Source organism: Bidens hawaiensis, unplaced genomic scaffold, assembly GCF_021521415.1.
Source record: "Bidens hawaiensis isolate Kalapana, Puna unplaced genomic scaffold, B.hawaiensis_p1.1 tig00037728_1, whole genome shotgun sequence".
Lineage (NCBI taxonomy): Eukaryota > Viridiplantae > Streptophyta > Magnoliopsida > Asterales > Asteraceae > Bidens > Bidens hawaiensis.
Window position 1 is genome coordinate 56021 of NW_027505503.1, and position 23811 is coordinate 79831.

The window sequence follows — 23811 nt, forward strand, 5'->3', positions numbered from 1 at the left end:
ACCGCAGCCCTCAACGCTTCTCATGAGGATGGGGAAAAGGCCGGCTTCTTGCTTGGTCTAGGGTTTGTTGAGAAAGGCGTCCCGCCTTCCAACTTCCCTTTGTTCAATGTGGATACCGAAGCCATTTATGACCAAGCATTGAACCAATACGCCGCCTTCCCGCTTCCATTGGTGGAGAAGGTGGACGAAGTGGCTGCTGCTGATGATGGGTTAACTGTCCTCAAAGCGTTCCTCGAACCACCCCGTTCTTCTGACGGAGCGGGTCCAAGTGGAAGCGGCCCTGAAGCTTGATCCTGAAGATCCCTTCCCATTGCTAAGATAGACTTGTATAGTTTTTTTTTTTTTTCTTTTAGGCGGGTAGTTACCCGGCCATTCTTGTAATATATTCTTGAAATATTAATCTTTTTGCGTATAAGATTGTTATTTCCTTCTTTGGGTTCCTTGCTTTATAAACTTATGACTTGCATACTTAGTTTAAATTAGCAATTTTCCAAGTGTTTAGAATAAGAACCTTTGAACGTGGTTGATAGTGGGTTAAAGTTTCGCTTCCTCCTTCGTGATTGTGCGGGTAGAACCGTCACTTGCACTTGGTAGGATGGCTAAACTTTAACTTATATCTGACCTGCGTGTAGGTTTTCCTTTTCGAAATTTCTAAGGCATTAAGATAAGTTGACCTTCGAACGTGGTTGATAACAGGAAGTCTTGCTTCCTTGCACTTAGTAGGATGGCAAAACTTTACCCTTATCTGACCTGCGTGTAGATTTTTCTTACCTTTTGAGGATAAGTTAACCTTTGAACGTGGTTGATAATAGGTGTGAAGTTTTGCTTCCTCTTTCGTGATTGTGCGGGTAGAACCGTCACTTGCACTTAGTAGGATGGCAAAACTTTACCCTTATCTGACCTGCGTGTAGGTTTTTCTTACCTTTTGAGGATAAGTTAACCTTTGAACGTGGTTGATAATAGGTGTGAAGTTTTGCTTCCTCTTTCGTGATTGTGCGGGTAGAACCGTCACTTGCACTTAGTAGGATGGCAAAACTTTACCCTTATCTGACCTGCGTGTAGGTTTTTCTTACCTTTTGAGGATAAGTTAACCTTTGAACGTGGTTGATAATAGGTGTGAAGTTTTGCTTCCTCTTTCGTGATTGTGCGGGTAGAACCGTCACTTGCACTTAGTAGGATGGCAAAACTTTACCCTTATCTGACCTGCGTGTAGGTTTTTCTTACCTTTTGAGGATAAGTTAACCTTTGAACGTGGTTGATAATAGGTGTGAAGTTTTGCTTCCTCTTTCGTGATTGTGCGGGTAGAACCGTCACTTGCACTTAGTAGGATGGCAAAACTTTACCCTTATCTGACCTGCGTGTAGGTTTTTCTTACCTTTTGAGGATAAGTTAACCTTTGAACGTGGTTGATAATAGGTGTGAAGTTTTGCTTCCTCTTTCGTGATTGTGCGGGTAGAACCGTCACTTGCACTTAGTAGGATGGCAAAACTTTACCCTTATCTGACCTGCGTGTAGGTTTTTCTTATCCTTTTTTAAGAATTTTGTTTTGAACCGTTCGACGCGCGGTTGTCGATAGGTTATTATTCAGTTTTCTTAATGATTCATGCGGATAGACCGACACTTTCATTTTTGGGTGCTGAACTTTTTCCCCTTCAACTGACCTGCGTGAAGGTTTGTCACGTTGCTGGGTTCGTGCGGGTAGGACCGCCTTCCCATGCAATGACGACGTAATTATGCGGTGAAAACCGGCATATTAGTTCAGAAAAGTATAAATGTAAAATCATCAGCTTCGGTGTTCTTAAAGAGAATCATTTCCATTAGAAGTGGCTCTTGGCCTTTTCTTTACAAATTGGAATTGATTTACATGCAGACTGTGTAAATGAGTTCCCTTCCATGTTGGGATGGGAGTGCCATCGAGCCGATACGCACCTGGTTCGGGATCTCGTTCTTTACGCAGCATGTAGTCTCGATTTTGAAGCTGGAATTGATTCGTGTTTTTCCCAGCTGGGGTTCTATACGCACTCGCCTGCTCAGCCTTTATTACGCCACGAGGTGCGCGAGCGTCCCATCTCTGACAAATGCTTCGACCATATCTTTTACATCTATGCATTCTTCAGTGTTGTGGCCCTTTGTCTTGTGAAAGTCACAGTATTTGCTCCGATCGGCATCGTGACGATGTCGGATTATTGGAGGCTTTGGCCATGGGAGCTCTTCAGTGGCGAATATCTCAGTGACGCTTTTGGTGAGTGGCGTCCATCTGGAGTTCCGGTGCGACTGTACATTATCCCTTCCGTCCAACCGATGTTGCAAGCCGGATGAGGTGTCAAAGTTTACCCTTGACTGCCAAATGCCTAGCTTTCGTTTTTTATTTAGTCGGGCGGTGAGGACGTTGTCTTCTCTCGTCCTCTGGGTGTAGAGGTTTGTGCTCTGTGGGAGATCTCTACCCAGTTGCTTCTCTGTTTCCTCATAGCGTTTTGCTGCTGTCATGATGCCATCCCATGTGGATGGCATGCCATCTTTACCCGTTAGGGTGCGGATGAGCTCTGGGTCATGTGCGCCCTGGATGAAGGCAGCGCGAACGAGATCTTCGCTGATATTGCCCAAACTTAGCTTCTTTGAGTTGAAGCGAGTGATGAAGTTTGGCAGAGATTCATTTTCCTCTCGTATGCATTTGAGGATTGTCCATTGCTCCTCGGTATACTTTCGTTGCTGGCTGAAGTGTTGGCTAAACTTCTGTTGGAAGTCTGCCCAGTCGTAAATGTGGTTGACCGGTAGACGATCGAACCATGCTCTAGCAGCCCCCACCAGCGTCATTTGGAACATGTAACACCACGTGGGTTCCGTCCAATTACTGACGGTTGCCCCCGCTATGAACCTGTTCAAATGATCGTCTGGATCAGATATACCGTCATATGTGCCTATGTTAGGCATTTGTTTGGCACTCTTTGGGGCGATTGCTTCAGCAATGTCCCTTGCAAATTTGGACGTTCCTGCATTTGCAACGTTTGGTCTGAACGTTTTAGAGAAGTCCCGTGGACTTCCACCTGTGTTTTTTGGTTTGAAGGCTTGTCCAAAATGCCTTTTCGGTTGGGATTCCGTTTCCTTACGCTTCCCTTTTGCCCTATGGCGAGGGTTCGCGTCGGAGTCGGATTCCTCCGAGTCATCCTCCCAGTATTCGAATTCGTCGGCCTGTTGCACGGAACGCAAGCGTTCGTCCAACTCAGCCTGGAATTCCTTTTGTCGTGCCTCCGCCCATGCCTTAACTTCATCGAGAGTCTGGCGGGGGAGTCTTCGTTTCTCAAACTGGATATCGGTGGATCCCAATAGGTGATCATTTACTGCACTTGCCCCAGCTTTGGTAAGTGGGGTAGTGTTCGTAAAATTTACTTCACTTGCCCCGGCTTCGGTAGCCGGGGTAGTGTTCGTAAAAACTGTGTTGCCGGTGTTCATCCCAGTAGCTGGGGTTGTGGTTACCGGAATTTCTCTAACCATCTTTGTAGAAGTTTGAAAAAACTGGAGAAAAATAAAGTTCTACCTTAGTCCCACGGATGGCGCCAATGAAGAAACACTAACCGGACCCCGGGCAGATTACTGGTAACCTGGGGGTTGGATAGCTGTTTCCCACGAGGGGTTAGACCCTTGGAAGATGGTTCTTCTGATAACCTGCAAAACAGACACCGTGAGCTCGTCACTGAGAAGGGGGGGATTCCTCCTTGTGACCACCCTCCGGCGTGAGAATCAGACTAGATTGCTCTTTAAATATAAAAGTATATTAAGAGATTGCTAGAGCAGATATCAGGTATATTATGATGATAATATGATAATGTAATGTGTCGATGATCATACCATTTGGGGTATTTATAGCCGAAGGTAGGTTTCCAAGGAGGTATGGCCGGCTGCAACAGTGTTCCTGTTCATCAACAGTAGCCTACGCACGTGCCCTGCTGGTAGTTGGTGGGTAGGCAGCGGCTGATAGTGACCAGGCCTGCTGTATACTGTTCCCTTTCCACCAACTGCCGGCTACGCACGTGGTATGACAGTAGTTGGTAAGTAGGCAGCGGCTAATAGTGATACAGTACAGGAGCATGCTGCTCGCCATGCTGTATCAGTGAGCTGTCGTATCTCTGATCAGATCTTTCGCCCATACCTCGTCAGGTACAGTAAAAGGTCCTTCAGTATACAGACTGGCTTATTTGGGCGGGAGTATTCCCCCTCCCGCCTCTGTGCGGGATTGCTCCCGGCTTTGCTCATTCCTTCAGGTGACACTGAATGATCGAGAGCTAAGTACCTAGTGCGTGTAGCCATGCTGCGCGGGTGTCCTTCCCTCATGGCTTGTATCCGAGGCTGCGGGAACAGGCGGAGTCCTTTACCATGGGAGGCATTTCCTGCGGGAACAGCTTGCGTACTGCGCGTAAGGACGTCACGTCTCTGAGCATGGTTGGTCCTGCGGATCCAGTTGGTTTTTGCGCAGACGTCCCTGTTTAAGGTGAGTCTTGCGGGACCAAATGGGCTCTACTGGGACCTACCTCTTCACCTCTAATTTTATCTTAATATTATCTAACATCAATAAAACGTGAATTATTACTTGCCTTGAACAAATTATATTTATGTTTCAATTGGCTCTTTACGACTTTACCTACACAAACTGTATTTTAATATTATTCGTTAGTACAATTTCAAGTTGAAGAAAAGTAGTTTCATTATCATTAATAAGAAAAGTGAAAAGGCGTGTAAAATTTTATAATTTTAAATATGAATATTATTCTTTAGGAATATATGTGTTAGAGTGGAGTGGTTGAGACCTTCTAGAAGAAAATGAAAGACCAGCTCATTGGTTGGATAAACCTTGGGGTTTATTCGGTTAAAACATCAAACTCAATATGTTTTGCACCCTTTCCTACTTAATATATATTTTGTCTTATTAGTTTATATATTTTACTACTTTTATTAGTTTCAAGCTTTTAATAACTTTACTTGCGGCTTATCAAATCAGCTACCTTAGCTAAACAAGGTACATACAACTTGTACAAAAATATTGAGGTGGATAGGAGTATACATTAAAGTTTTAATAAGAGAATGTGATATTCTTAATTTTAAATATTCTTTCAAATCCAACATGCGTGAAACAAAAGGCCAACCACAGATGATTCAACTCGTCCTTTGAGACTACAGCGGACAACGGTTAAAGTGATCGATTATACATCATTTGCCTACGAAAAAGCTTCAACAGAACCTAATGGTCGAAGGCCAACCTCATGCATGCATGAACAAAAGAACCACACATTGTTCAAGCTGTTTTCATGCTAACACCGGCTGCAACAACTACAACACACGCTTCATGCCTTCATCTACCACACCGATAACAATTCCCCCAGACTGATTGTCGTCTAAAAGATCTCATCCTAAATTAATTTGCAAGCAGGATTAATTTCAAACATACCCTCATATGACGTCATATATATAATTTTCTTTTCAATGCCATATTTTTTCATTCATGTAATAAATAACTTGAACTTAGCTACATGTTCATACATAGAACATGCATACTTTATCAAATATCAATAAATTATCCAAGTTCACATTAACAATAAGATTCACTTTCCACATAGGATTAATTTCAAATACATTTTATATCTTTTTAAAGCATCATCATAAATATCATTTTCATCTTTCATATACTAAATAAAACAAAATCATTATAAAACTTAGACAAAAATAAAATATCATATCTATTTAGTTTATCCTTTAAAATGCCTACCCTTTCAACTTATTATTATTACATTTTTTAATATAACACATGCCAAGATAAATTTACAAAACCATTATTTATTTTTAAAATTAAAGAAAATATTTGTAGCAATAAATAATAATAAAAAAGGAAGATGGAAAGTAGGGCAGATGTGTACCTACCAAATCAAGCACTAACTTCAATCACAACCACTCTTTCTCTCTCTCCCACCAACTCCTTATTTATTTCCCCACCATCAATCTTCCTTCCTCCCAACAATTCTCCATGGTGAGATCCCCCTGCTGTGAGAAAGACCACACCAACAAAGGTGCATGGACCAAGGAGGAAGACGAGCGCCTTGTCCGCTACATCAATATTCACGGCGAAGGCTCCTGGAGGTCTCTCCCTAAGTCCGCTGGCCTCAACCGTTGCGGCAAAAGCTGCAGGCTTCGATGGATTAATTATCTTCGCCCCGATCTTAAACGCGGAAACTTTACGCCTCAAGAAGATCAGCTCATTGTTAGTCTCCATGCAGTCCTTGGCAACAAGTATGTTGTTAATTTATAATTCTTTATATTATGATGCATATAACTGCGAGAAACACATAAAACACTTGTATGTTAAGCAGTTTTATAACTGTTATATGTAAATACAAGTGTATTATGTGGTTTTTCACGCTAAGAAAAAAAAAACTCTTCTATTCAATTAGTCTTGTCAAAATTAAATATTGGGGTTTTAAATTATTTTATTTGTTGTTGAAGATGGTCCATGATTGCATCTAGATTACCGGGAAGGACAGATAACGAAATTAAAAACTACTGGAATACGCATATTAAGAGGAAACTATCCGTCAATCATCCCACCACCGTTGCTGCCACCGCCACCACCACCAATGTTGTAAAAGACGTACCACAAACACCCGTGGTACTACCGGAGTATTCTCCACCGGTGGTGGAGTCATCCACCAGCGGTGGAGGTGGTAGTACCACCACTACTAGTGGATTATCAACGGAAGAATATACGCCTACACCGGTGGTGAATGTTATTGAGCCCGAGATCAATCTCGAGCTGTCAATTGGTCTGCCTGTGGTTTCTGGAAAACCACAGGCAGTGACAGTGGCGGTGAAGACCGCTCCGCCACCGGTTTCATCATTTTCGTTTTATCAAGAAAGTAGTAATAGTAATGGTAATGGATTTGGCTTGTTGTTTAACAATGAGCATAGTATTAGTATATGGAGATGACAGTCTTTATGATCTTATTATTATTGCAAGTAGCTAATTAGCTATTATATTAAATTAAATTAAGACAATTTTTTGTGTTAAAGGAAGCAGCTTTGGTTTGGTTAGTTGAGTTGAGTTGTTGTTCCGGCCAACAGTTACACTCTGGCCCATGTGGGCTTGAGGTTTACAGATGGGCCGACCGTGCATGTTGGTTTGGATGCCTTTAAAACATGTATACATAATCAAACTTCTTATTAAAGACGAATCTTGAATGATTCAATGAATGCTTGACCAGACCAGACCTGTGCATTTGGATAAAGAGAAAACACTGTTTTTTTAGTACTTTGAAAATCTTGGTTGTTAGGTTCTCAACCAACCTATCTGTTTCTATTAAATGTTATCTTATCAAGTTTTGTACCAAACTTTTTTACCCAAAAGAAATTTAGATCCAAAATCGAGTTATATCGTAGCAAGACACGAGTAACACGATTATGAAGAATAAATGATAAGCGTAGAATAAAGCCGAATCCTTTTATAGAAAAATGGGATTACAACACTGCGATGCTAAGTTATCCTTTAATGAAAACAAGCATGAATATTATTATTGTAAGGCTAGCAAAACTAAGAAAGAACAGCCATGATATCGGAAGCACGAAGAGCAATGTACTCTGAATCGTCGGCTCCTTTGAAGTCGTTCCCTGCGAATTTTGAATAAAGAACGGTGTTTCCGGGAGACACTGGCAATCCTGCTCTGTTTCCTTCTTCATCCAGAAGGCCCGGCCCAACTGCAATCACCTGTGGTTCCAAAGCCCATTGACATGTAGTAAGCACAAGATACAAGCAAAAAGATTAAGATTTTTTTATAAGCAAAACATGGCACTGGTTAAATATTGGAGATGACAAGGTGCATGGGTTGGGCTGGTTAGATAATGGGTCAAAACAGCTTCTTACACAACTGATGCTATATGATTAAATAAGACAAATATTACAAAATAATCTACATCTTTGAACAAAACGTATCAACCGAATTTGCACAAAAGATATAAAAAAGATATAAACTTTGACAACTTTTAACAAGTTGATACATTCCCCTGTCAACTAAATTATTTTATTTGGCCCGTTAAAATAAGCACAACCCGAAACAAGCTATTCGTACGCAAAAAGGGTCAAAATAGCCACCTCCAGAACACACACACATACACATACACATTTACTTATATATATAATTTGTGATGCAATTATATGTAGAGGCTATTACTCACCATGCCAATGGAGGGTTTCTCTTTGGTTGCTTGTGTAAGCAATAATCCACCAGCAGTTGTTTCCTCGGCCTCCTCAACCTTTGCTACACATGTCAAGCAAGTTAAAATAAGCAAAATTTTGGGACTTTATAATAAAGTAAAGCACATGATCAAGGTTAACTAACCTTGATAAGAACTCTGTCATTAAGAAGCTTTAAATCCTTAACATCATCGGTTTCAAGGATACCAACAATGTCATCCTCCTTTAGTACAAGGTGGCTTAAGCCGTTAAACTCAACCTCGGTCCCTGCATACTTGGAATATACAACTGGGGTGCCAGTCTACAATAAAATAGTATTAAACAGTAATTAGTTAACATATCCATTGTTACTATCCGAATACATGTATGAAACGTCGACTAATTTAATTATTTAATGAAATGATTACCTTCACACCAATGTCCACCTTTTTGTCTCCAATTGTCCTACCTTCTCCAATGGCAACAACCTCACCACCTTGTGGTTTCGTCTGTGCAGTTGATGGCAATAGTATACCGCCTATAGTCTTCTCCTCTGCAGCCTTGATTTTTACCAACACTCTATCACCCAAAGGTTTCAATGTAGTGTACTGCAGAATGAAATAAGATCACATGGATCAAAAATTTATGAAACAGAATCAATGTAAGTCGGTAAAAAGCAGATGATTATGCAAAACAAAGCACTGAAAAGCAGTCATTTAAGCGTTTTATCAATGCCAATTACTGATTAATCAATACTATTAGCCTTGGTTTTGAAAAGCGTGTGGTGCTCCGACGCATTATGATCCCAAAAGCTGACGTGCAAAGTGTGTGCATCACAAAATACTAAAACTTATTTATAGATAACATTCTATAATTTTCAACTTTTAAACTCTAAAATATAAGATTCTCATCATTTCTGGTCAGATGTGTTCAATAGTAACTTAATTAAACACTAAAACCCATTGCTCAACCGACAGCCAGATTTCGAAAAACCAAGGTCTAATTTGTTCAAACACCGGTCAACTGCAAAAGGCCCCACATCAAAACTCATCAGCTGCATCATACGCGCGTCACAGAATCACATCAAAGACGCGGTCTCATATTCTCATCATCGCATCACGCATTATACGCTGCTAATGTATACATTATAAAACCAAGCTACCACATCAAGATTTTGTTCAAAGACATAATTTCAATAAAAAACAATCATTTTCCAAAAATAAAACTTGTGTCTAATCCCGGATAACAAAACTGACCCGTTTCACATCCGACACCAACCCGCACAAAAAAAGAAACAAAAGGCAGATAATGTATAAAGTACAAGCACAAATGAGTTGCAAAATTCAACCTTTGGAGCCACAGTGGTGGCAGCTTTGACAACTAACCCACGTGTAGACTTAAGTTTAAAGCTTCCAAACGGCAAAGCCACCATAACCGATGAAGCTTTGGATGCTGAAGACCTCAAACCATCATACGATGGAACGAAACAGGTGGATGTCAATTGAGCAGCTGCCATTTCTCAAAACTAAATTAATATACACAAGAATGAAATGATTAGTGGTTTATTTAATTAATCAATTGGGTTATTGAATTGAAATGGTGTTGGTGAATGTATTGTGCATACATTGATGAGGTTGGTGTGAAAGTATGAATGGAAACTGAAAGGATAACAAAACCCTAGAAACAAGATTAGATTAGATTAGATTTAGGGGGTTTTATACAATTATATTTATATTTATATTGTTATATATATATATACAACAACAGATGTTTCCAGAAGCTTTTTGTGTTTATGCCTACGTAGTGGGAATCGAACTCGCACTAGTGATTCGGGACTGTAAATGAGTTAAGTCGGCGAGCATGAGCTCGAAGTTAAACGAGCTTAGGATCGAGTCGAGCCGAGCTTTGACTTGGTTATAAAAATGAGCTAGCGTGGCTCTGATCGTTTGAAATCAAGTTTTTTAGCTAGATTTATTCGAGTTTTTATTGAGCGAGCTACAAGTCGCGACTTTATTTAACAGTCATACTACTTACCTTACGGACTTATGGTATGTGTTATACGCCATTCTTTGTCATTTTTTTATCATTCGTCACATCAGTGTCACCTTAGTTTTTCATTCATCATTCAACCTCACCACTCAATCCATGTTAGAGACCATTCTGCATTATTCTTTTTATTTATATTATTTAATACGAAATAGATTTGAAAAAGAAAAAAAAACAAAGGCTAATTGGTCGATAACCATCGTGACCATGGTCATTGGAACCCCATCACACGTATACGCTTTATATGTAGTGGGGTGTAGGTGGTTGTTGAACAGAGAAGTAAAGAGAGAATTAAAGAGATGCAGGTGGTAGATGGAGAAGTTATGATGCATGGTAGATAGAGAAGTTAAGATGCAGGTGGTCGTGATTTGTGAAGGGTTTAACGGGAATATTATACCCATTAAGTTAATAAGTTTGAGAATCATAACTTTTCAAAACCCTCTTGTATTGCCTTGGCCATAAGTTAAAAACCGTAAGTCCTTATTGTTTGTCAAACACCTTTTACACATTATTAACTTTTCAAAAAGTTTATAAGTCATACGTTGGTGGAAATAAGAATCCCAAACACCCCCTAAAGAGGTGTCCACATGAGGCCAGGCGAGCTACGTCAACATCATACTTGATGTGTAAAAAATGTGTGTTTGAATTGACATAGTACTTTCATAATCTATTTTCATGAGATGTAAAAAACATTGAAAGATAAAGTTGGGAACAATGAGATTTGTACTTGTGCCTCCAAAGAGAAAAATAGAGTCTTAGCACTATCCTATTGTTATGTACTTGTGTCTTGGTTTGTAATTCTCAGTTTCTCACTTGAATTTACATATTTGAAAACGAGTTATAATAGCCCTTGCACCGGCCTCAGATATTACTCAAAGTATTGGTATTTAAATTGTTACCAAGCCACTAGATATTACGCATTTTATCCACAAATGGAAAACAATCATGACTTCCCAAAGCGCAACTTGAACAACATGAAAAATATAAGTGGCTCAAAAACACAAATAAATATATGTTGGTGTTAAGTTAAACCGATCAACCCGCCAACCCTAACATAGCTTAGGTTGCATTTTTTTGGTAGCCATCATTCTTTGACTTCATTAAAGTCCTTAGCTTCTAAGAACTATGATAAAAAAGAAGTTAAAAACCTTACAGCTTTAGATTTGTATTATTTTATAACACAAGAATACACACATATATTTACCAAGTGTACAGAAACACACATTACAGGCCCAAATTCATCAACAAGCAATTCGTAATTCAAATCTTCACATGCATCAAACATTTTACCAACATATTGATTCAAAAACAAAGAACATAGGAGTGAAATAACCAAGCTGCAGCTAATATTCAATACTACCCTTGGTTGGACGACAAACATGGTTCCTTTTACGTGCATGATCCTCATTATGCTTCTGTGTTCGACAAGCGTAGCCATACCAACAATCTTCCCTTTCCGCTGCATCCGGAGGTAAATGCTACAAGGGCAAAATCGGAATTAAAACATGTTGGAAAAGGTAATTTGACTTTTACAGTCAAACAAATTACTTCTAAACTGACATGTGCTTGGTATACAAGATTAAGCTCAAATTTTACTAATATATGCTAATTTTTATGATTTTATAATGTATACATTAAAGGTCCATATATCAATTTTGAAGTTGTAAATTGATCTTTGGACCTTAAAAGTCAAAGTGTATATGGTTGAAGTGTTTACACACTTACATCTTTTGGCAAGGAGATCCGGAACCAGTATAAGAAGAACGAGACTAGTTTATCATAGCAATCGCTACACGAAAACAACATTCAAAACCGTTAAAACAGTTAAAATATTTATTCGAAACATGTTTACTATTGATAACCTGCAAGCCCATAAAACATACTTGCAAACATGTGTTTCAGAAGTAATCATCTCGGCGTGATTCAGTGGCATCATTGAAAGATCTGCACCATTTATGCATTAATATCACCATAATGTCAACTATCAAAAAGCTCGGTTTTTATTTTCTTGAAATTAATTTGTAGAAGGCGGTATCTTTTACCTATATCTTGATTATCCAATTTTTCAACCCATTCTGACACGACATCTTGGAGGGTTTTCCCCATCTGCTCTATGCATCTTTCAGTGACCTGAAACATGAATGTAGCTATTGTCATATCAGGCATCTTTAGGGGATGAAAATCAAAATATTTTCATACATATTGTTCTTGCCAGTTCCATTCGTGTGCCAGATAAGGAATCCTTATAATAGTCCGTTCGCCAATCTGTCACACATTTTCATATTTAATAAAACATGAGAAGTTGCACAGCAAATTTTGTATTCATAATTACAACTATATGATGCAGAAAAAATTAACCAACAGATAGTGTAAAAAATTAACATATGATAAGATAATATGAATAGCTTACGGGCTTAAATATCCAGGGATTACATGGAATTGAGTTACTTCTTGTATCCTGCTGGGATTGCCAATAAGGACCACAAAATGGCCTGTCACACCCTATGCCTGCAAATTTGTATCAAACGGGTCAAAATTGACGCCTGTAATCAACCTTAAGTTGTCAATGAATATGTTGACCACTCACAGTGTTGTGGCACAACTATGTCGGTTCTCAAAGGCATCATGTTTCCACATGCATGACATTCCAGATGCACCGTGTTCTTGTTGCACTCAAAGCCACCGTAGTCTGTGCCTGAGTGATTAAGGACCGACATTAGAAGTATAAGTGTCAAATTAAATTAAAGAAATGGATAACACATATTTAATTTATTCGAGTGCACCTGTGCATTACCACATTCAGCACATCCAAGATTTGTGCCAATATTAACTTCTTCTCGCATTAAACGAGATCTCTTGCTTCTAGGCTTCTTTCCATGCTTAATGACCTAATTATCATGGAGTTCGAGTATGATTGTTTAAATGGTTCGAATAATGTTGATGATAAATATATGATATAATGAGTTATATAACTCACAGGAAGTGATTTTATCAACGGTTCTTCATTGCTACGTCTAGGGGAAGAATCACTTTTGCGCATTCTCTGAAAAATAATTATAAATGTTAGTTTGAATTGGATGGTTGACATTAAGTGATTATATGGAATATAAATACCTTTTCAATCTCATGTAGAGAACGGTTTCTCCCCACGGATTGTACATCAGAGCTGCAATGGGGACAAAGAACAATTGCATGTTCCTCTTGTGACCTTGACCACTCTGAGAAGCATTCATTGCTTTCAATGACATAAAAAAATGGATCTGTTATAAATAATATCATTTGACTAAGAATACAAAATCATCAAGAAAAATTATAAGTGTGCATACCAAAAGTTGTGGAGACAAGGGGAAACTGTGACCACATCATGCCAAATGTTTAAACATAGGCTGCATATCGCATGTTTTGGGTCTAAAGAAATCTAAAAAAACACATAATTTCATCACTATAAAATAATCTGCATTGTATATACTTTACAAATGACTATTTTACCTTGCACGCCATCTTGGGAGACTTTTTGATTGGCATTATCTGAAATTTGTAACCCGAATAGCCTTTGAACGTCAAGAAGAAATAACAGACTTAATGTTAGAGGCTATCTTTTCCAAAATGTAAATTGAAAGAAAACACAAGAAACTAGTGTGAAGTCTGTATACCTTCAGAAACAAGGCTAGGAATATTCATGATTGTATCTTCAGTTGGAACATCAGTCTCATCAACAAACTGCTCATTTAAACTGCACAAGCAAAGAACAAACATTCATGTGAAGTCTATTAATAGCAGTTAATATTAGTTACTAGACCTTATTTCCTAAGAGCTTATGGTTAGGCAGGTAAGGCGGGTTGAACTAACACAAACAGGTTATTTTAATACAGGTCGAAATGGGCCGTGTCGTATGAATGTCTGGATTAAAACAATTTACAACGGTTATCATTTTATTTTTTAAACGAGAAATAAGTTAATTAAGGGAAAATCACCAAAATAGACCTGTTGGCGAACAAATTAGTAAAAATGTCACTGACTTCTTCTTTTCAAAGGAATTCAACCAACGAAAATGTGCCACGTGTCGTACATGTGCAGTGGCTCCCAACACATTGTACCAAATATTGTGCGCCTTTTAAAAGGCGTCAAGAAAAATAGTCAAATGGTTATATTTATGGTCAATGGGGCTATTTTCGTGATTTTCGAAAGCCTATAATCCCAAACCATTTGTGTGATATAGTTGTAAACAAAGGGAATATCATAAAGCTCTTATAATCCCAAATTTAGTAACTAAGTACCTCTTATTTTGCATAGTTGCAGAACAGAGATCTGAACTTCTTGTAATGTTACACCATCCTTGTTCGACATCTGAATGTATCTCCACCTCATCAGACCGCAGTTCAACATCTGAATATTTGGAATTCGACGGAACTGAAACACAACAATATCTCTTTACCAAACTTATATCCTGCAAATTCTTTTTTAAAATAATAATAACAATAACAATAACAATAATCATAGTTTCTTCTCATTACCAATAAGTAAAGACTTAAAGTCATCTGCAAGAGACTCCATTTCATGTCCTTCACCATTCACACCTTGTTCATCTGTCATTAAATATTCCATTCTTATTTAGCATTTAACTACTTAAATCACAAAGTGAGCCAGCAAAATAATATTGGAGTGTTTGGATGTACAGTCAAACTAACACGCTTAACAGACGCCACAAATGTAACTAACGCCTGAACACAATCTCAGCGCGCTTAACAGGAACTTAAATGCACGTAACACGCATAACCGACACCGGTTACCCATGCAAAGCGTTGAATTAAGCGCATACCGGGGCCTGGTTACGCACATTACGTGGCATTGGACTCGTGTTACCTGGCCCTGGTACGCATAACCGGCACCATAATGCACATAACCGGCACTATAATTCATGTAACCGACACTATCATTCATGTAACCGACACCTGAACGTGTGTAACCTACGTCGCCCACGTAACCAATGCCTAAACGCAGGTAACTAGTGGTCTACTGACAAAAACCAGAAATAAAGCTGAAGTATGCAGTAAGTTAAAAAAAACAAACAAACTTTTAAAAACAACCCGTTTTGACCCAAACCCGTTCTGTATAGAACCAAAATAACCAATTTTTGAAACGACCCGTTCCGACCCATGAGCCAAACCCGCGCCCTGACCCGTTTGCCGTTCCTAATAACAAGCTAGCAACAAATGAACAATAATAACTTTAAACATGCAAATGATCCAAATCTAAATCAATCAATGCATGGTAGGTATCAAAACAAACTTGAGTTAAAGTGTACATTAATAACAATTTATTTGAGAAACAAAAAGGTTAGAATACCATGAGTTTGATGATGTTGCTTTGAGCTAGAACCCTGTCCTTGCTCCATTGATGTTTTATTGTTTACGTTGTTGTTGTTGTTGTTGTTTGTATGTTTGTTGGCATGTTGTTTTTATAGACGAAGTATTATTTTATATATTAAGAAGAAGAGTGCTAAATACGGAGGATATTGAAGAAGAGTGCTGAACACAAGTAGTAATGTATATATCTACAATGATAATGACATGAGGGTCATTCAAGAAAGAAATGGTCTTTTCAGAACTCTAAAATATCTAAATTTGGATTATTATTATTGGTGATTTGACAATCCGTTTTTCTTTTAAGTCAACGGCAATTAATTAAGTTAGAAACTAGTAACATTCTTTCTTCAACGTATATACTTATTATTATTATTATTAACTGTACCACTCTAAATTATATTACCACTCGTCATCTTTCACCGAGAGTCATAAGTCTCTACTAGGGGTGTTGTCGGGTCAATCCGATCGGGTTTCGGGTTAATCGGGTTTCCCTTAGAAAATATCTAACCCGCAATCCGACCCTATTAAGGTTTGGGTTAGTCGGGTTCGGGTTATTTGGCTTTCAGGTTAACCATGTTACTTTATAATTTTAAGTTGTTTTTTGTGTTTGTAACTTGTGGGCTGCAAAATTTATCATTCCACTCAATTTTTAATTGCTTTTACAAGTAATTGTCTTATAATTGCATATATAGACTTGTAAACGAACCGAACGAACATGAAGAAAAACATGTCCGTGTTCTTTCATTTAACTTTTAACGAACACGAACACGAACACGTAATCGAACAAATATATGTGTTCATGATCATTAGTTAAAAACTAAACATGTTCGTGTTCGTTTATATTCGTGCATTTAAAATCCAAACGAAGAGTTCACGATTCACGAACATAAATGAACATAATTAAACAAAGATAAACAAACATGAAGGAACATATATGTACATACATTAACGAACACAAACATACATTCACGAACATAAATGAACACATTTAAATAAACACAAACAAACAAATATAAAACATATTAGGGTGATATAATTGTTAAATGCAAATAATATTTAATAATTTTCTGTTAATATGTAAAGGAACATGAACAAACGTAAACAAACTTAAATGAACAATCATAAAAAAACGTTCACAAACATAGATGAACGAGTAAAACATGTGTTCATGTTCGTTCGTTTAATTATAAGAATACAACATAAATGAAATTTCCATTGAACGGTTCATGAACATAAAGAATAATTAACTTCTATATAAAGCTTACATTATTGCCTTTATAGTGCTTATTTCACCTTTTAATAATTGTATTTAAAGTTAAGTATCACCACTAATCGGGTTATCAACCCGATTTGTTTTTTCTAAAAATGAACCCGAAACCCGACCCTATTAACTATTCGGGTTATTCAGGTTAACCCGATTAATACTTTTTGACCCTATTTAACCCGAACCGAATTTGCTTATTCGGGTTCGGGTCGGGTTCGGGTATTATGAACACCCCTAGTCTCTACCACCATGTCAACTACCTAAGTGGCTTTTGAGCGTATATGGAAAAAATCACACAGATAAACACTTTCATAAAAACTGCATGAAAGTAAACATGGACTTACTACAATCGATCTATAAGACGAGAAGTGAACAAACATTAACACAAAATTTGTTCGTTAAATAATACGAACAAACATGAACACGTTTCTAGTTGGCTCATTTATGTTCCCTTTGTTTCGCTAATTGGTGATAAGCTTAACTTAAAAGGAAAAAATAATTTTTAGTTTGCACTTTAGCACGAATTGTTCCATTTATGTTCATTTCGATTTGTTTGAATTCTTTTGTGTTAGTTTATGTTCGTGAACTGTTCGATTAATATATTAACGAATAAACATAAACAAACAAAAATATGTTCATTTTGTTATTGAGCAGTCGTATTTGTTTGGTTCATTCACATGCCTATAGTAACATGTCAGCAATATCATTTATATATTAGATATAACAAGTTACACGTTTTATCTATTTTAATTTAACATTAAACTCAATTTTATTGAACTCAAATTTCTATATGCACAGATATGTATGATTACATTTTCTTACTGAACAATGTGTTAAGGAATATTAAGGAACAATTAAGGATGAACACCAAGGAAATTTAATATATAGATGCGATACAAGTTTGTCACGTTTTACCGTGATTCCTTGTTAAAAAAGACAGTTTTCAGATGCTAACCAAGTGAATGAGTAATACGCGACTGGATGTTCGCATATAACACCGAATTAGAGAAAATAAACGTCTATACGCGATCTTAGAGTCACGTAAAAGCTATAACACCAGCATAAAACATTATAGCCATGGATTCCCTATACGTCAACAAGCACTTGATAATTCGTAAAAAAAATATTAACCTAAAACAGTAAAACATTCAAAAAACACTAATTCAGTTGCCTTACCTACACAAGTATCAAACTTTTTACCAACGTACTGATTCAAAACAAAGAACATAAGTGCGAAAAAGATCAAGCTGCAGCTAATTTCCAGTACCACCCCTGGTCGGACGACAAACATGGTTCCTTTTACGTGCATGATTGTCATTATGGTTCTGTGTTCGACAAGTGTAGCCATACCAACAATCTTCCCTTTGTGCTGCATCCGCAGGTAGACGCTACAAGGGTAAAACCGGTTTTTGTAAATGCAAATAACAATAAAAATGATTAAAAAGAACAAATTAATCTGTTTGACCTTAAAAGTTAAAACATGCATATAGAAATTTTGAAGTGTTGGCGCACATACATATTTTGGCAAGCAGATCCTGAACCAGTACAGGAGGAACGAGACTAATTTATCATAGCATTCACTACACAAAAACAGCATAAAAAACAGTTAAAAAAGTTATAATACTAACTGTAATCACTCAAGCATACTAGAAATTTGTGAGTTTGACTGTTTGACTAATGATAATCTGCAAGCTCATAAAACATACTTGCAAACATGTGTTGCAGAAGTAATCATATCCGCATGATTCAAAGGCATCCGTGCACGATCTGCACCGTTCATGCATTAATCTCACCATAACGTTAACTTTAAATGCATCATTATTTCAAAAGCGCGATTTTTGTTTTACCTATTTCTCGATTATTCAATTTTGTAACCCATTCAGACACAACATCTTGGAGCGTTCTCCCCAGCTGCCTTATGCATCTTTCAGTAATCTGAAAGTTGAAGGTAGTTATTGTCACATCAGACATTTTTAAGGGGTGAAAAATAAATTTTCATACCTCTTGTTCGTGTCGGTTCTTTTCGTGTGCCGAAAACGGAATTCTTGTAATAGTTCGTTCTCCAATCTGTCAACCATTTTCATATTTAATTAAAAAAAGTTAAAATCATAATTACAAATTATATGATACAGAAAAGATTCATCATCATCATCATCATCATCATCGTCGTACTCAGTATATCCCACCAATAGCAAAGCTATGGTAGGGTCTGAGGAGGGTAAGATGTAGACAGCCTTACCTCTACCCCATGGGGATAGAGAGGCTGCTTCCGGTGAGACCCCCGGCTCGATAGTAGTTTTGCATCAAGCCTTGGACATATTACATAAGGCACATAGCACTCAATCATCGGGACGCCGGCTGATTGGTGCATGTACCCTCGTCTTTCGGCTATCAACGCCACCACATGATGCCTGATTAACCTTCCATCACTTTTAACGTTATTTTCACAAAATTAGTAAAATAACGTCAAAATTAGTGCAATTTCACTTTTCCCCACCCGAGGGTTCACACATATATACATTATATGCGCGCACCGCAAGCAGGGCACTGATACAGAAAAGATTAACGAACAAAATAACAGGATAATGATAATATGAATAACTTACTGGCTTAAAAGTCTCGGGAGCACACATATGATGTGAGTCACTTCTTGTAACCTGTTGTGAATGCCAATAAGCACCACAAAATGCTCTATCACACCCTATGCCTGCAAATTTGTATTAAACGAGTCAAAATTTGGCACTAACGATCAATCTTAAAAGCGAGTCAGTGAATTTCTTGACCACTCACAGTGTTGTGCCACACGTATATTGGTTCTAGAAGGCATCATTCCACCACACGCATGACACTGCAGATGTACCGTGTTCTGGTTGCACTGGAATCCGCTATACTCGTTACCACATTGAGCACATGCAAGATCTGTGTTGTTATTATCTTCTGGCGTTGAACGTGGCCTCTTGTTTCTAGGCTTCTTACCATTGTCAATAACCTAATTATCATGGAATTTAAGTATTAACAACTAAGTGAAATAAATAGATTGTTTACATGGTTTAAACATACGAGTTAAATGACTCACTAGAGGTGATTTTATTAACGCGCACGAGTTTAAAACAGCAATTTCTTCATCACTACGTCTTAAAGAAGCGTCACTTTGCAGTATATCCTGCAAAATGATAAGTAGATGTTTTTTTATAATTAAATAATTGATATTAAGTGATTTTATGGATTAATGATTATGAATATATACCTCTTCAATGCTATGTAGGAAATGGTTTCTCCCGACAAATTGTACAGCGGATCTGCAATGGGGACAAAGAACAATTGTATGTTTCTGCTGTGACCTTTTTAACCACTCTGAGAAACATCCATTGCTTCAAAAGACAAATATGAAAAGAATTTAGTGTAAATAATATTTTTAACCACTCTGAGAAACAATTGTATTTTTTTTTTCAAGAAAAGTTTTAAGTTGCATACCAAAAGTTGTGGAGACAAGGGGCGACTGTGACAACATCATGCCAGATATTTAAACATATGCTGCATTTTGCATGATCCGAATCTAAAGAAATCTAGCATAATCAACAAAACATGCTTTCAATTTTCATCACCATACAATAATCTGAAATGGCTTTTATTTATAAATAATTTTTACCTTTAGCACTTTCTTGGGAGATTCATCCATTGGCATCACTTTAAATCTGTAACTCAAATAGCCTTTGAGCATCAAGAACAAATAAACCGACTTATAATCAAATGCTATTTTTTTTTCTTCCAAAAATGTTTTTAAAAATAAAAAAGAAAAAAGACTAGTGTGAGGTTTTTATACCATCAGAAACAGGGCCCGGGATTATCTCACTTCCACACCTAATTATGATTGTATCTTCAGTTGGAACATCAGTGCCATCAACAAATATCACATTTAAACTGCACAAGCAAAGACCAAATATTAACATGAGATCCAATTAAATAGCAGATAATATCAAACTTTGTACTTAGACAAGAAAATCTTTCATGTAATTAAGTACCTCTTATTTTGTAATGTTGCAGAACAGAGATCTGTATTTCTTGTAATTTTACACCATTCCTGTTTTTCAAACGAAGAGATTTTGACATCCGAGTGTATATCTACCTCATCAGACCGCAATTCAACATCTGAGTACTTGGAATTTGATGGCACTGTAACATGACAATAACAGTTTATCAAGCTTGTATCTTGCAACTTATTTTTTGAAACGATAAAAGAAATTATAATAAATATTAACGATATCACTTTAAGGGGAATGTAAAATCACCTAACTCTATTCAGATTATTATCTCATTCTAATTCCCAACTCTTTCAGCTACAAGTTTTACTTTGAAAGCACAAATCCTTATCCAATTATCCAAACATCCTCTTATTTGTGGAAAATGTTCAAACAAAGGTTAACAAATAGCAATCAAACAAATTCATTGGAAGTTAAAGACGAGTGTATGACAAGGTTTGCTTATGTAAAGGTTCTTTAATTCATAACAAATGAAAGAAATAAACATATATTGATCGTTTTCCACAATACAACATTAAAAATATATAATATTAACATTAATACTAACAATAATAATAATAATAATAATAATAACAATGTTAAGGCTTCTCGTCACCATGAGTAAAGTCATCTCCAAGAGACTCTACATCAGATCCAGTAACTACTTAAATTACAAAGTGGATCAACAAAACAATAAGGGGGTGTTTGGATACGCTGCAAAAATAATTAAGGTTCACAAAAAAAAGGACTAATTCTGTTTTCTTGTTTTTTTAGGGGCAAAGTACTGGACCAGAAAACTAATGTTGGTAAAGTAGTAAAGTTGCATCATACATGACATGAACATCTCTATCCATTACTTGAAGTGGTAATACAACAATTTGATTCTTAAAAGTTGCAATAATTACTTAGAATTCAAAAATCACTAAATCAACCAGAGGTCAAAACTCAAAACTAAATTGGCTTTTGGATACAAGCAAGAAAAATGTATTTATTTGATTATGGAAATCACAATAAATAATCAATTCGCATGCATGTCCCCAAACAACCTGATAGATACGTTTATCTGATTGACCGTTACACACCAGCAACTACAGGAATTATAGGGTTAATATAAATTTGACTGCAAAGTACTAAAAATTATCAAATAATGGTTAAAAAAGAAAAATTGAATCTTGATTTTATATCTGCAAGAAAAGAAACCCCAGAAAAGAAATGTTGAAGCTTTTAATCAAGAAAAACCACGGAATCATCGGTGACAGTGATAATAAATGAATAATGTGATTAACAAGAATAAAAATTGTAAATTGGGTTTGTTTGAATGGTAATTGAAGAAAGAGTACCAAGTTTGGACCAAATTGCATCATGGGGTTTTGAACCAGAAGCCTCTCCTTGTTCCATTGATGATTCCTTGTTCGCACGTTTCTTTACGGAAGAAGAACAAAAATGGGGGTTTTATTTCATTTGTCAAGGAATAATAATAATAATAATATTTTTTGGTTATCGGTTGATGTTAACTTGTAGAGATGGGTTAAACTTAAACCTCACCAACTCTAGTTACTTAATTAGGATCTCAATCAAATAAGTTATTTTATTGCTTAAAATCCGTTCTAATTTTGACAGACAGTAATGTTATGGAACAAATCAACAAGGTAAGTGGAGATTCTTCAGGAAGCTTTCACCTAAGCAAGCCCCGGAAACTACGTGGCTTGAGCGGGTTTGGTTGATTGATTTAAAGGGATTCGGACCGATAGAGATTTTAAGAAAAATAAGTTTGGGTCGAAATGAAGAAAGATGTATTAGTTTGGCTTGAGTCAAATGCAAGTTCTGAGCAAAATGAGTTGTTTAAAAAAAGTATTAAAGTGGTTCGACTCAAATGGGTTCGAGTCAAAATGAAGCCAAATTGAAGTAAGTTGTTTTAGAAAAAAGTGCTAAAATAGATTCAGCAACTATAATTTTTTATGGTGACTGGCAGTGGAGGTGGTTGTATTGGCAACAACTTTGATGATGACGGCCTCAAGGTGGTGTTGGTTGCGATTTGAGATCAGAGATGGATGTGCCAAAAAAGTGGTGTTGATGGTGATAGTGGTGGCGGTGGGTAAGTCGGTGACGATGGTACCAATCATGACGATTCGATAATGAAGACAAGCAATGGCCAGGAATAGCGCATTGTCGCATTCATGCTTAACCATTTTTAAATTCACAAGTTTAATAATAGTTCAATGTTTGAACTTTGACCTATTGTCCAAATTCCAATTCAAATAAACTCAAATTGATCTATTATATAATGTAAGGTAACCCAATAAACTCATATATAATTTATTTTTTATAATTAAAATCAACTCATTCTTTGAATAATGGGCATGAATGTCATCTATACATCTGTGTTTATTCATTTGTTTAACATCTCAAAATTAATAGTATCAAACAAAATGATTAGCTCTGTCAGTGCCTTTTGGGCTCCGTTTACGTCTTTTAGGCTCTCTTTGTGCCTTTTAAGCTTCGATGGTGACTTTTGGGCTCTATTAGTGCCTTCTGGGCCTTTTTAGTGCCTTTTAGCTCTTTTGTGCCTTTTGGGCTCTATCAGTGCCTTCTGGGCTTTGTTAGTGCCTTTTAGCTTTTTGTGCCTTTTGGGCTCGCTCCATTTGTGCATTGTGGGATCTGTTTTTGCCTTTTAGCTCTTTGTGCATTTTGGGCTCCATTTGTGCATTGTGGGCTTCATTAGGGCCTTTTGGACTTTGCTTGTGTCTTTTAGTCCTCGTTTGTGCCTTTTGTGCTCCGTTAACGCATATTAGGATTCGTTAGTGCCTTTTGTGATCGTTTGTGCCTTTTAGCTCTTTGTGCATTTTGGGCTCCATTTGTGCATTGTGGGCTTTGTTAGGGCCTTTTGGACTTTGCTTGTGTCTTTTA

General features: G+C 37.1%; 4 protein-coding genes across 6 annotated transcripts; 1 reads left to right on the forward strand and 3 right to left on the reverse strand.

Annotated features, from left to right (window-relative positions):
• The first annotated feature begins 5947 nt into the window (after nucleotides 1-5947).
• On the forward strand, nucleotides 5948-7196 carry LOC143613565 (myb-related protein 330-like). Its single transcript, XM_077087239.1, has 2 exons — nucleotides 5948-6276; nucleotides 6490-7196. The coding sequence occupies exons 1-2, from the start codon at nucleotides 6014-6016 to the stop codon at nucleotides 6968-6970; spliced, it is 744 nt and encodes a 247-aa protein (XP_076943354.1). The 5' UTR covers nucleotides 5948-6013; the 3' UTR covers nucleotides 6971-7196.
• Nucleotides 7197-7455: 259 nt separating this feature from the next.
• Nucleotides 7456-9737, reverse strand: LOC143613563 (20 kDa chaperonin, chloroplastic-like). Its single transcript, XM_077087238.1, has 5 exons — nucleotides 9558-9737; nucleotides 8638-8817; nucleotides 8376-8531; nucleotides 8212-8289; nucleotides 7456-7744 (listed from the first exon to the last, which is right to left on the reverse strand). The coding sequence occupies exons 1-5, from the start codon at nucleotides 9723-9725 to the stop codon at nucleotides 7571-7573; spliced, it is 756 nt and encodes a 251-aa protein (XP_076943353.1). The 5' UTR covers nucleotides 9726-9737; the 3' UTR covers nucleotides 7456-7570.
• A 1829-nt stretch (nucleotides 9738-11566) lies between these two features.
• On the reverse strand, nucleotides 11567-22367 carry LOC143613560 (uncharacterized). Of its 3 annotated transcripts, none has more exons than XM_077087236.1 (14): nucleotides 22245-22367; nucleotides 20908-21058; nucleotides 20709-20806; nucleotides 20535-20596; nucleotides 20360-20451; nucleotides 20133-20256; nucleotides 19962-20048; nucleotides 19676-19874; nucleotides 19492-19592; nucleotides 12455-12520; nucleotides 12298-12385; nucleotides 12139-12199; nucleotides 11981-12044; nucleotides 11567-11733 (listed from the first exon to the last, which is right to left on the reverse strand). In XM_077087236.1, exons 1-14 carry the CDS (start codon nucleotides 22300-22302, stop codon nucleotides 11599-11601), a joined length of 1386 nt encoding a protein of 461 aa, XP_076943351.1. In that variant the 5' UTR covers nucleotides 22303-22367; the 3' UTR covers nucleotides 11567-11598. The 3 variants fall into 3 exon arrangements, with proteins under 3 accessions (XP_076943351.1, XP_076943350.1, XP_076943349.1); XM_077087235.1 differs by lacking the exons at nucleotides 12139-12199; nucleotides 12298-12385; nucleotides 12455-12520 and adding exons at nucleotides 18592-18652; nucleotides 18733-18820; nucleotides 18887-18952; XM_077087234.1 differs by lacking the exons at nucleotides 11567-11733; nucleotides 11981-12044; nucleotides 12139-12199; nucleotides 12298-12385; nucleotides 12455-12520 and adding exons at nucleotides 17746-18273; nucleotides 18402-18465; nucleotides 18592-18652; nucleotides 18733-18820; nucleotides 18887-18952.
• On the reverse strand, nucleotides 12684-14546 carry LOC143613570 (E3 ubiquitin protein ligase DRIP1-like). Its single transcript, XM_077087245.1, has 8 exons — nucleotides 14533-14546; nucleotides 13909-13988; nucleotides 13745-13806; nucleotides 13582-13673; nucleotides 13370-13490; nucleotides 13233-13298; nucleotides 13050-13143; nucleotides 12684-12950 (listed from the first exon to the last, which is right to left on the reverse strand). Exons 1-8 carry the CDS (start codon nucleotides 14544-14546, stop codon nucleotides 12811-12813), a joined length of 669 nt encoding a protein of 222 aa, XP_076943360.1. The 3' UTR covers nucleotides 12684-12810.
• Nucleotides 22368-23811: the final 1444 nt, after the last annotated feature.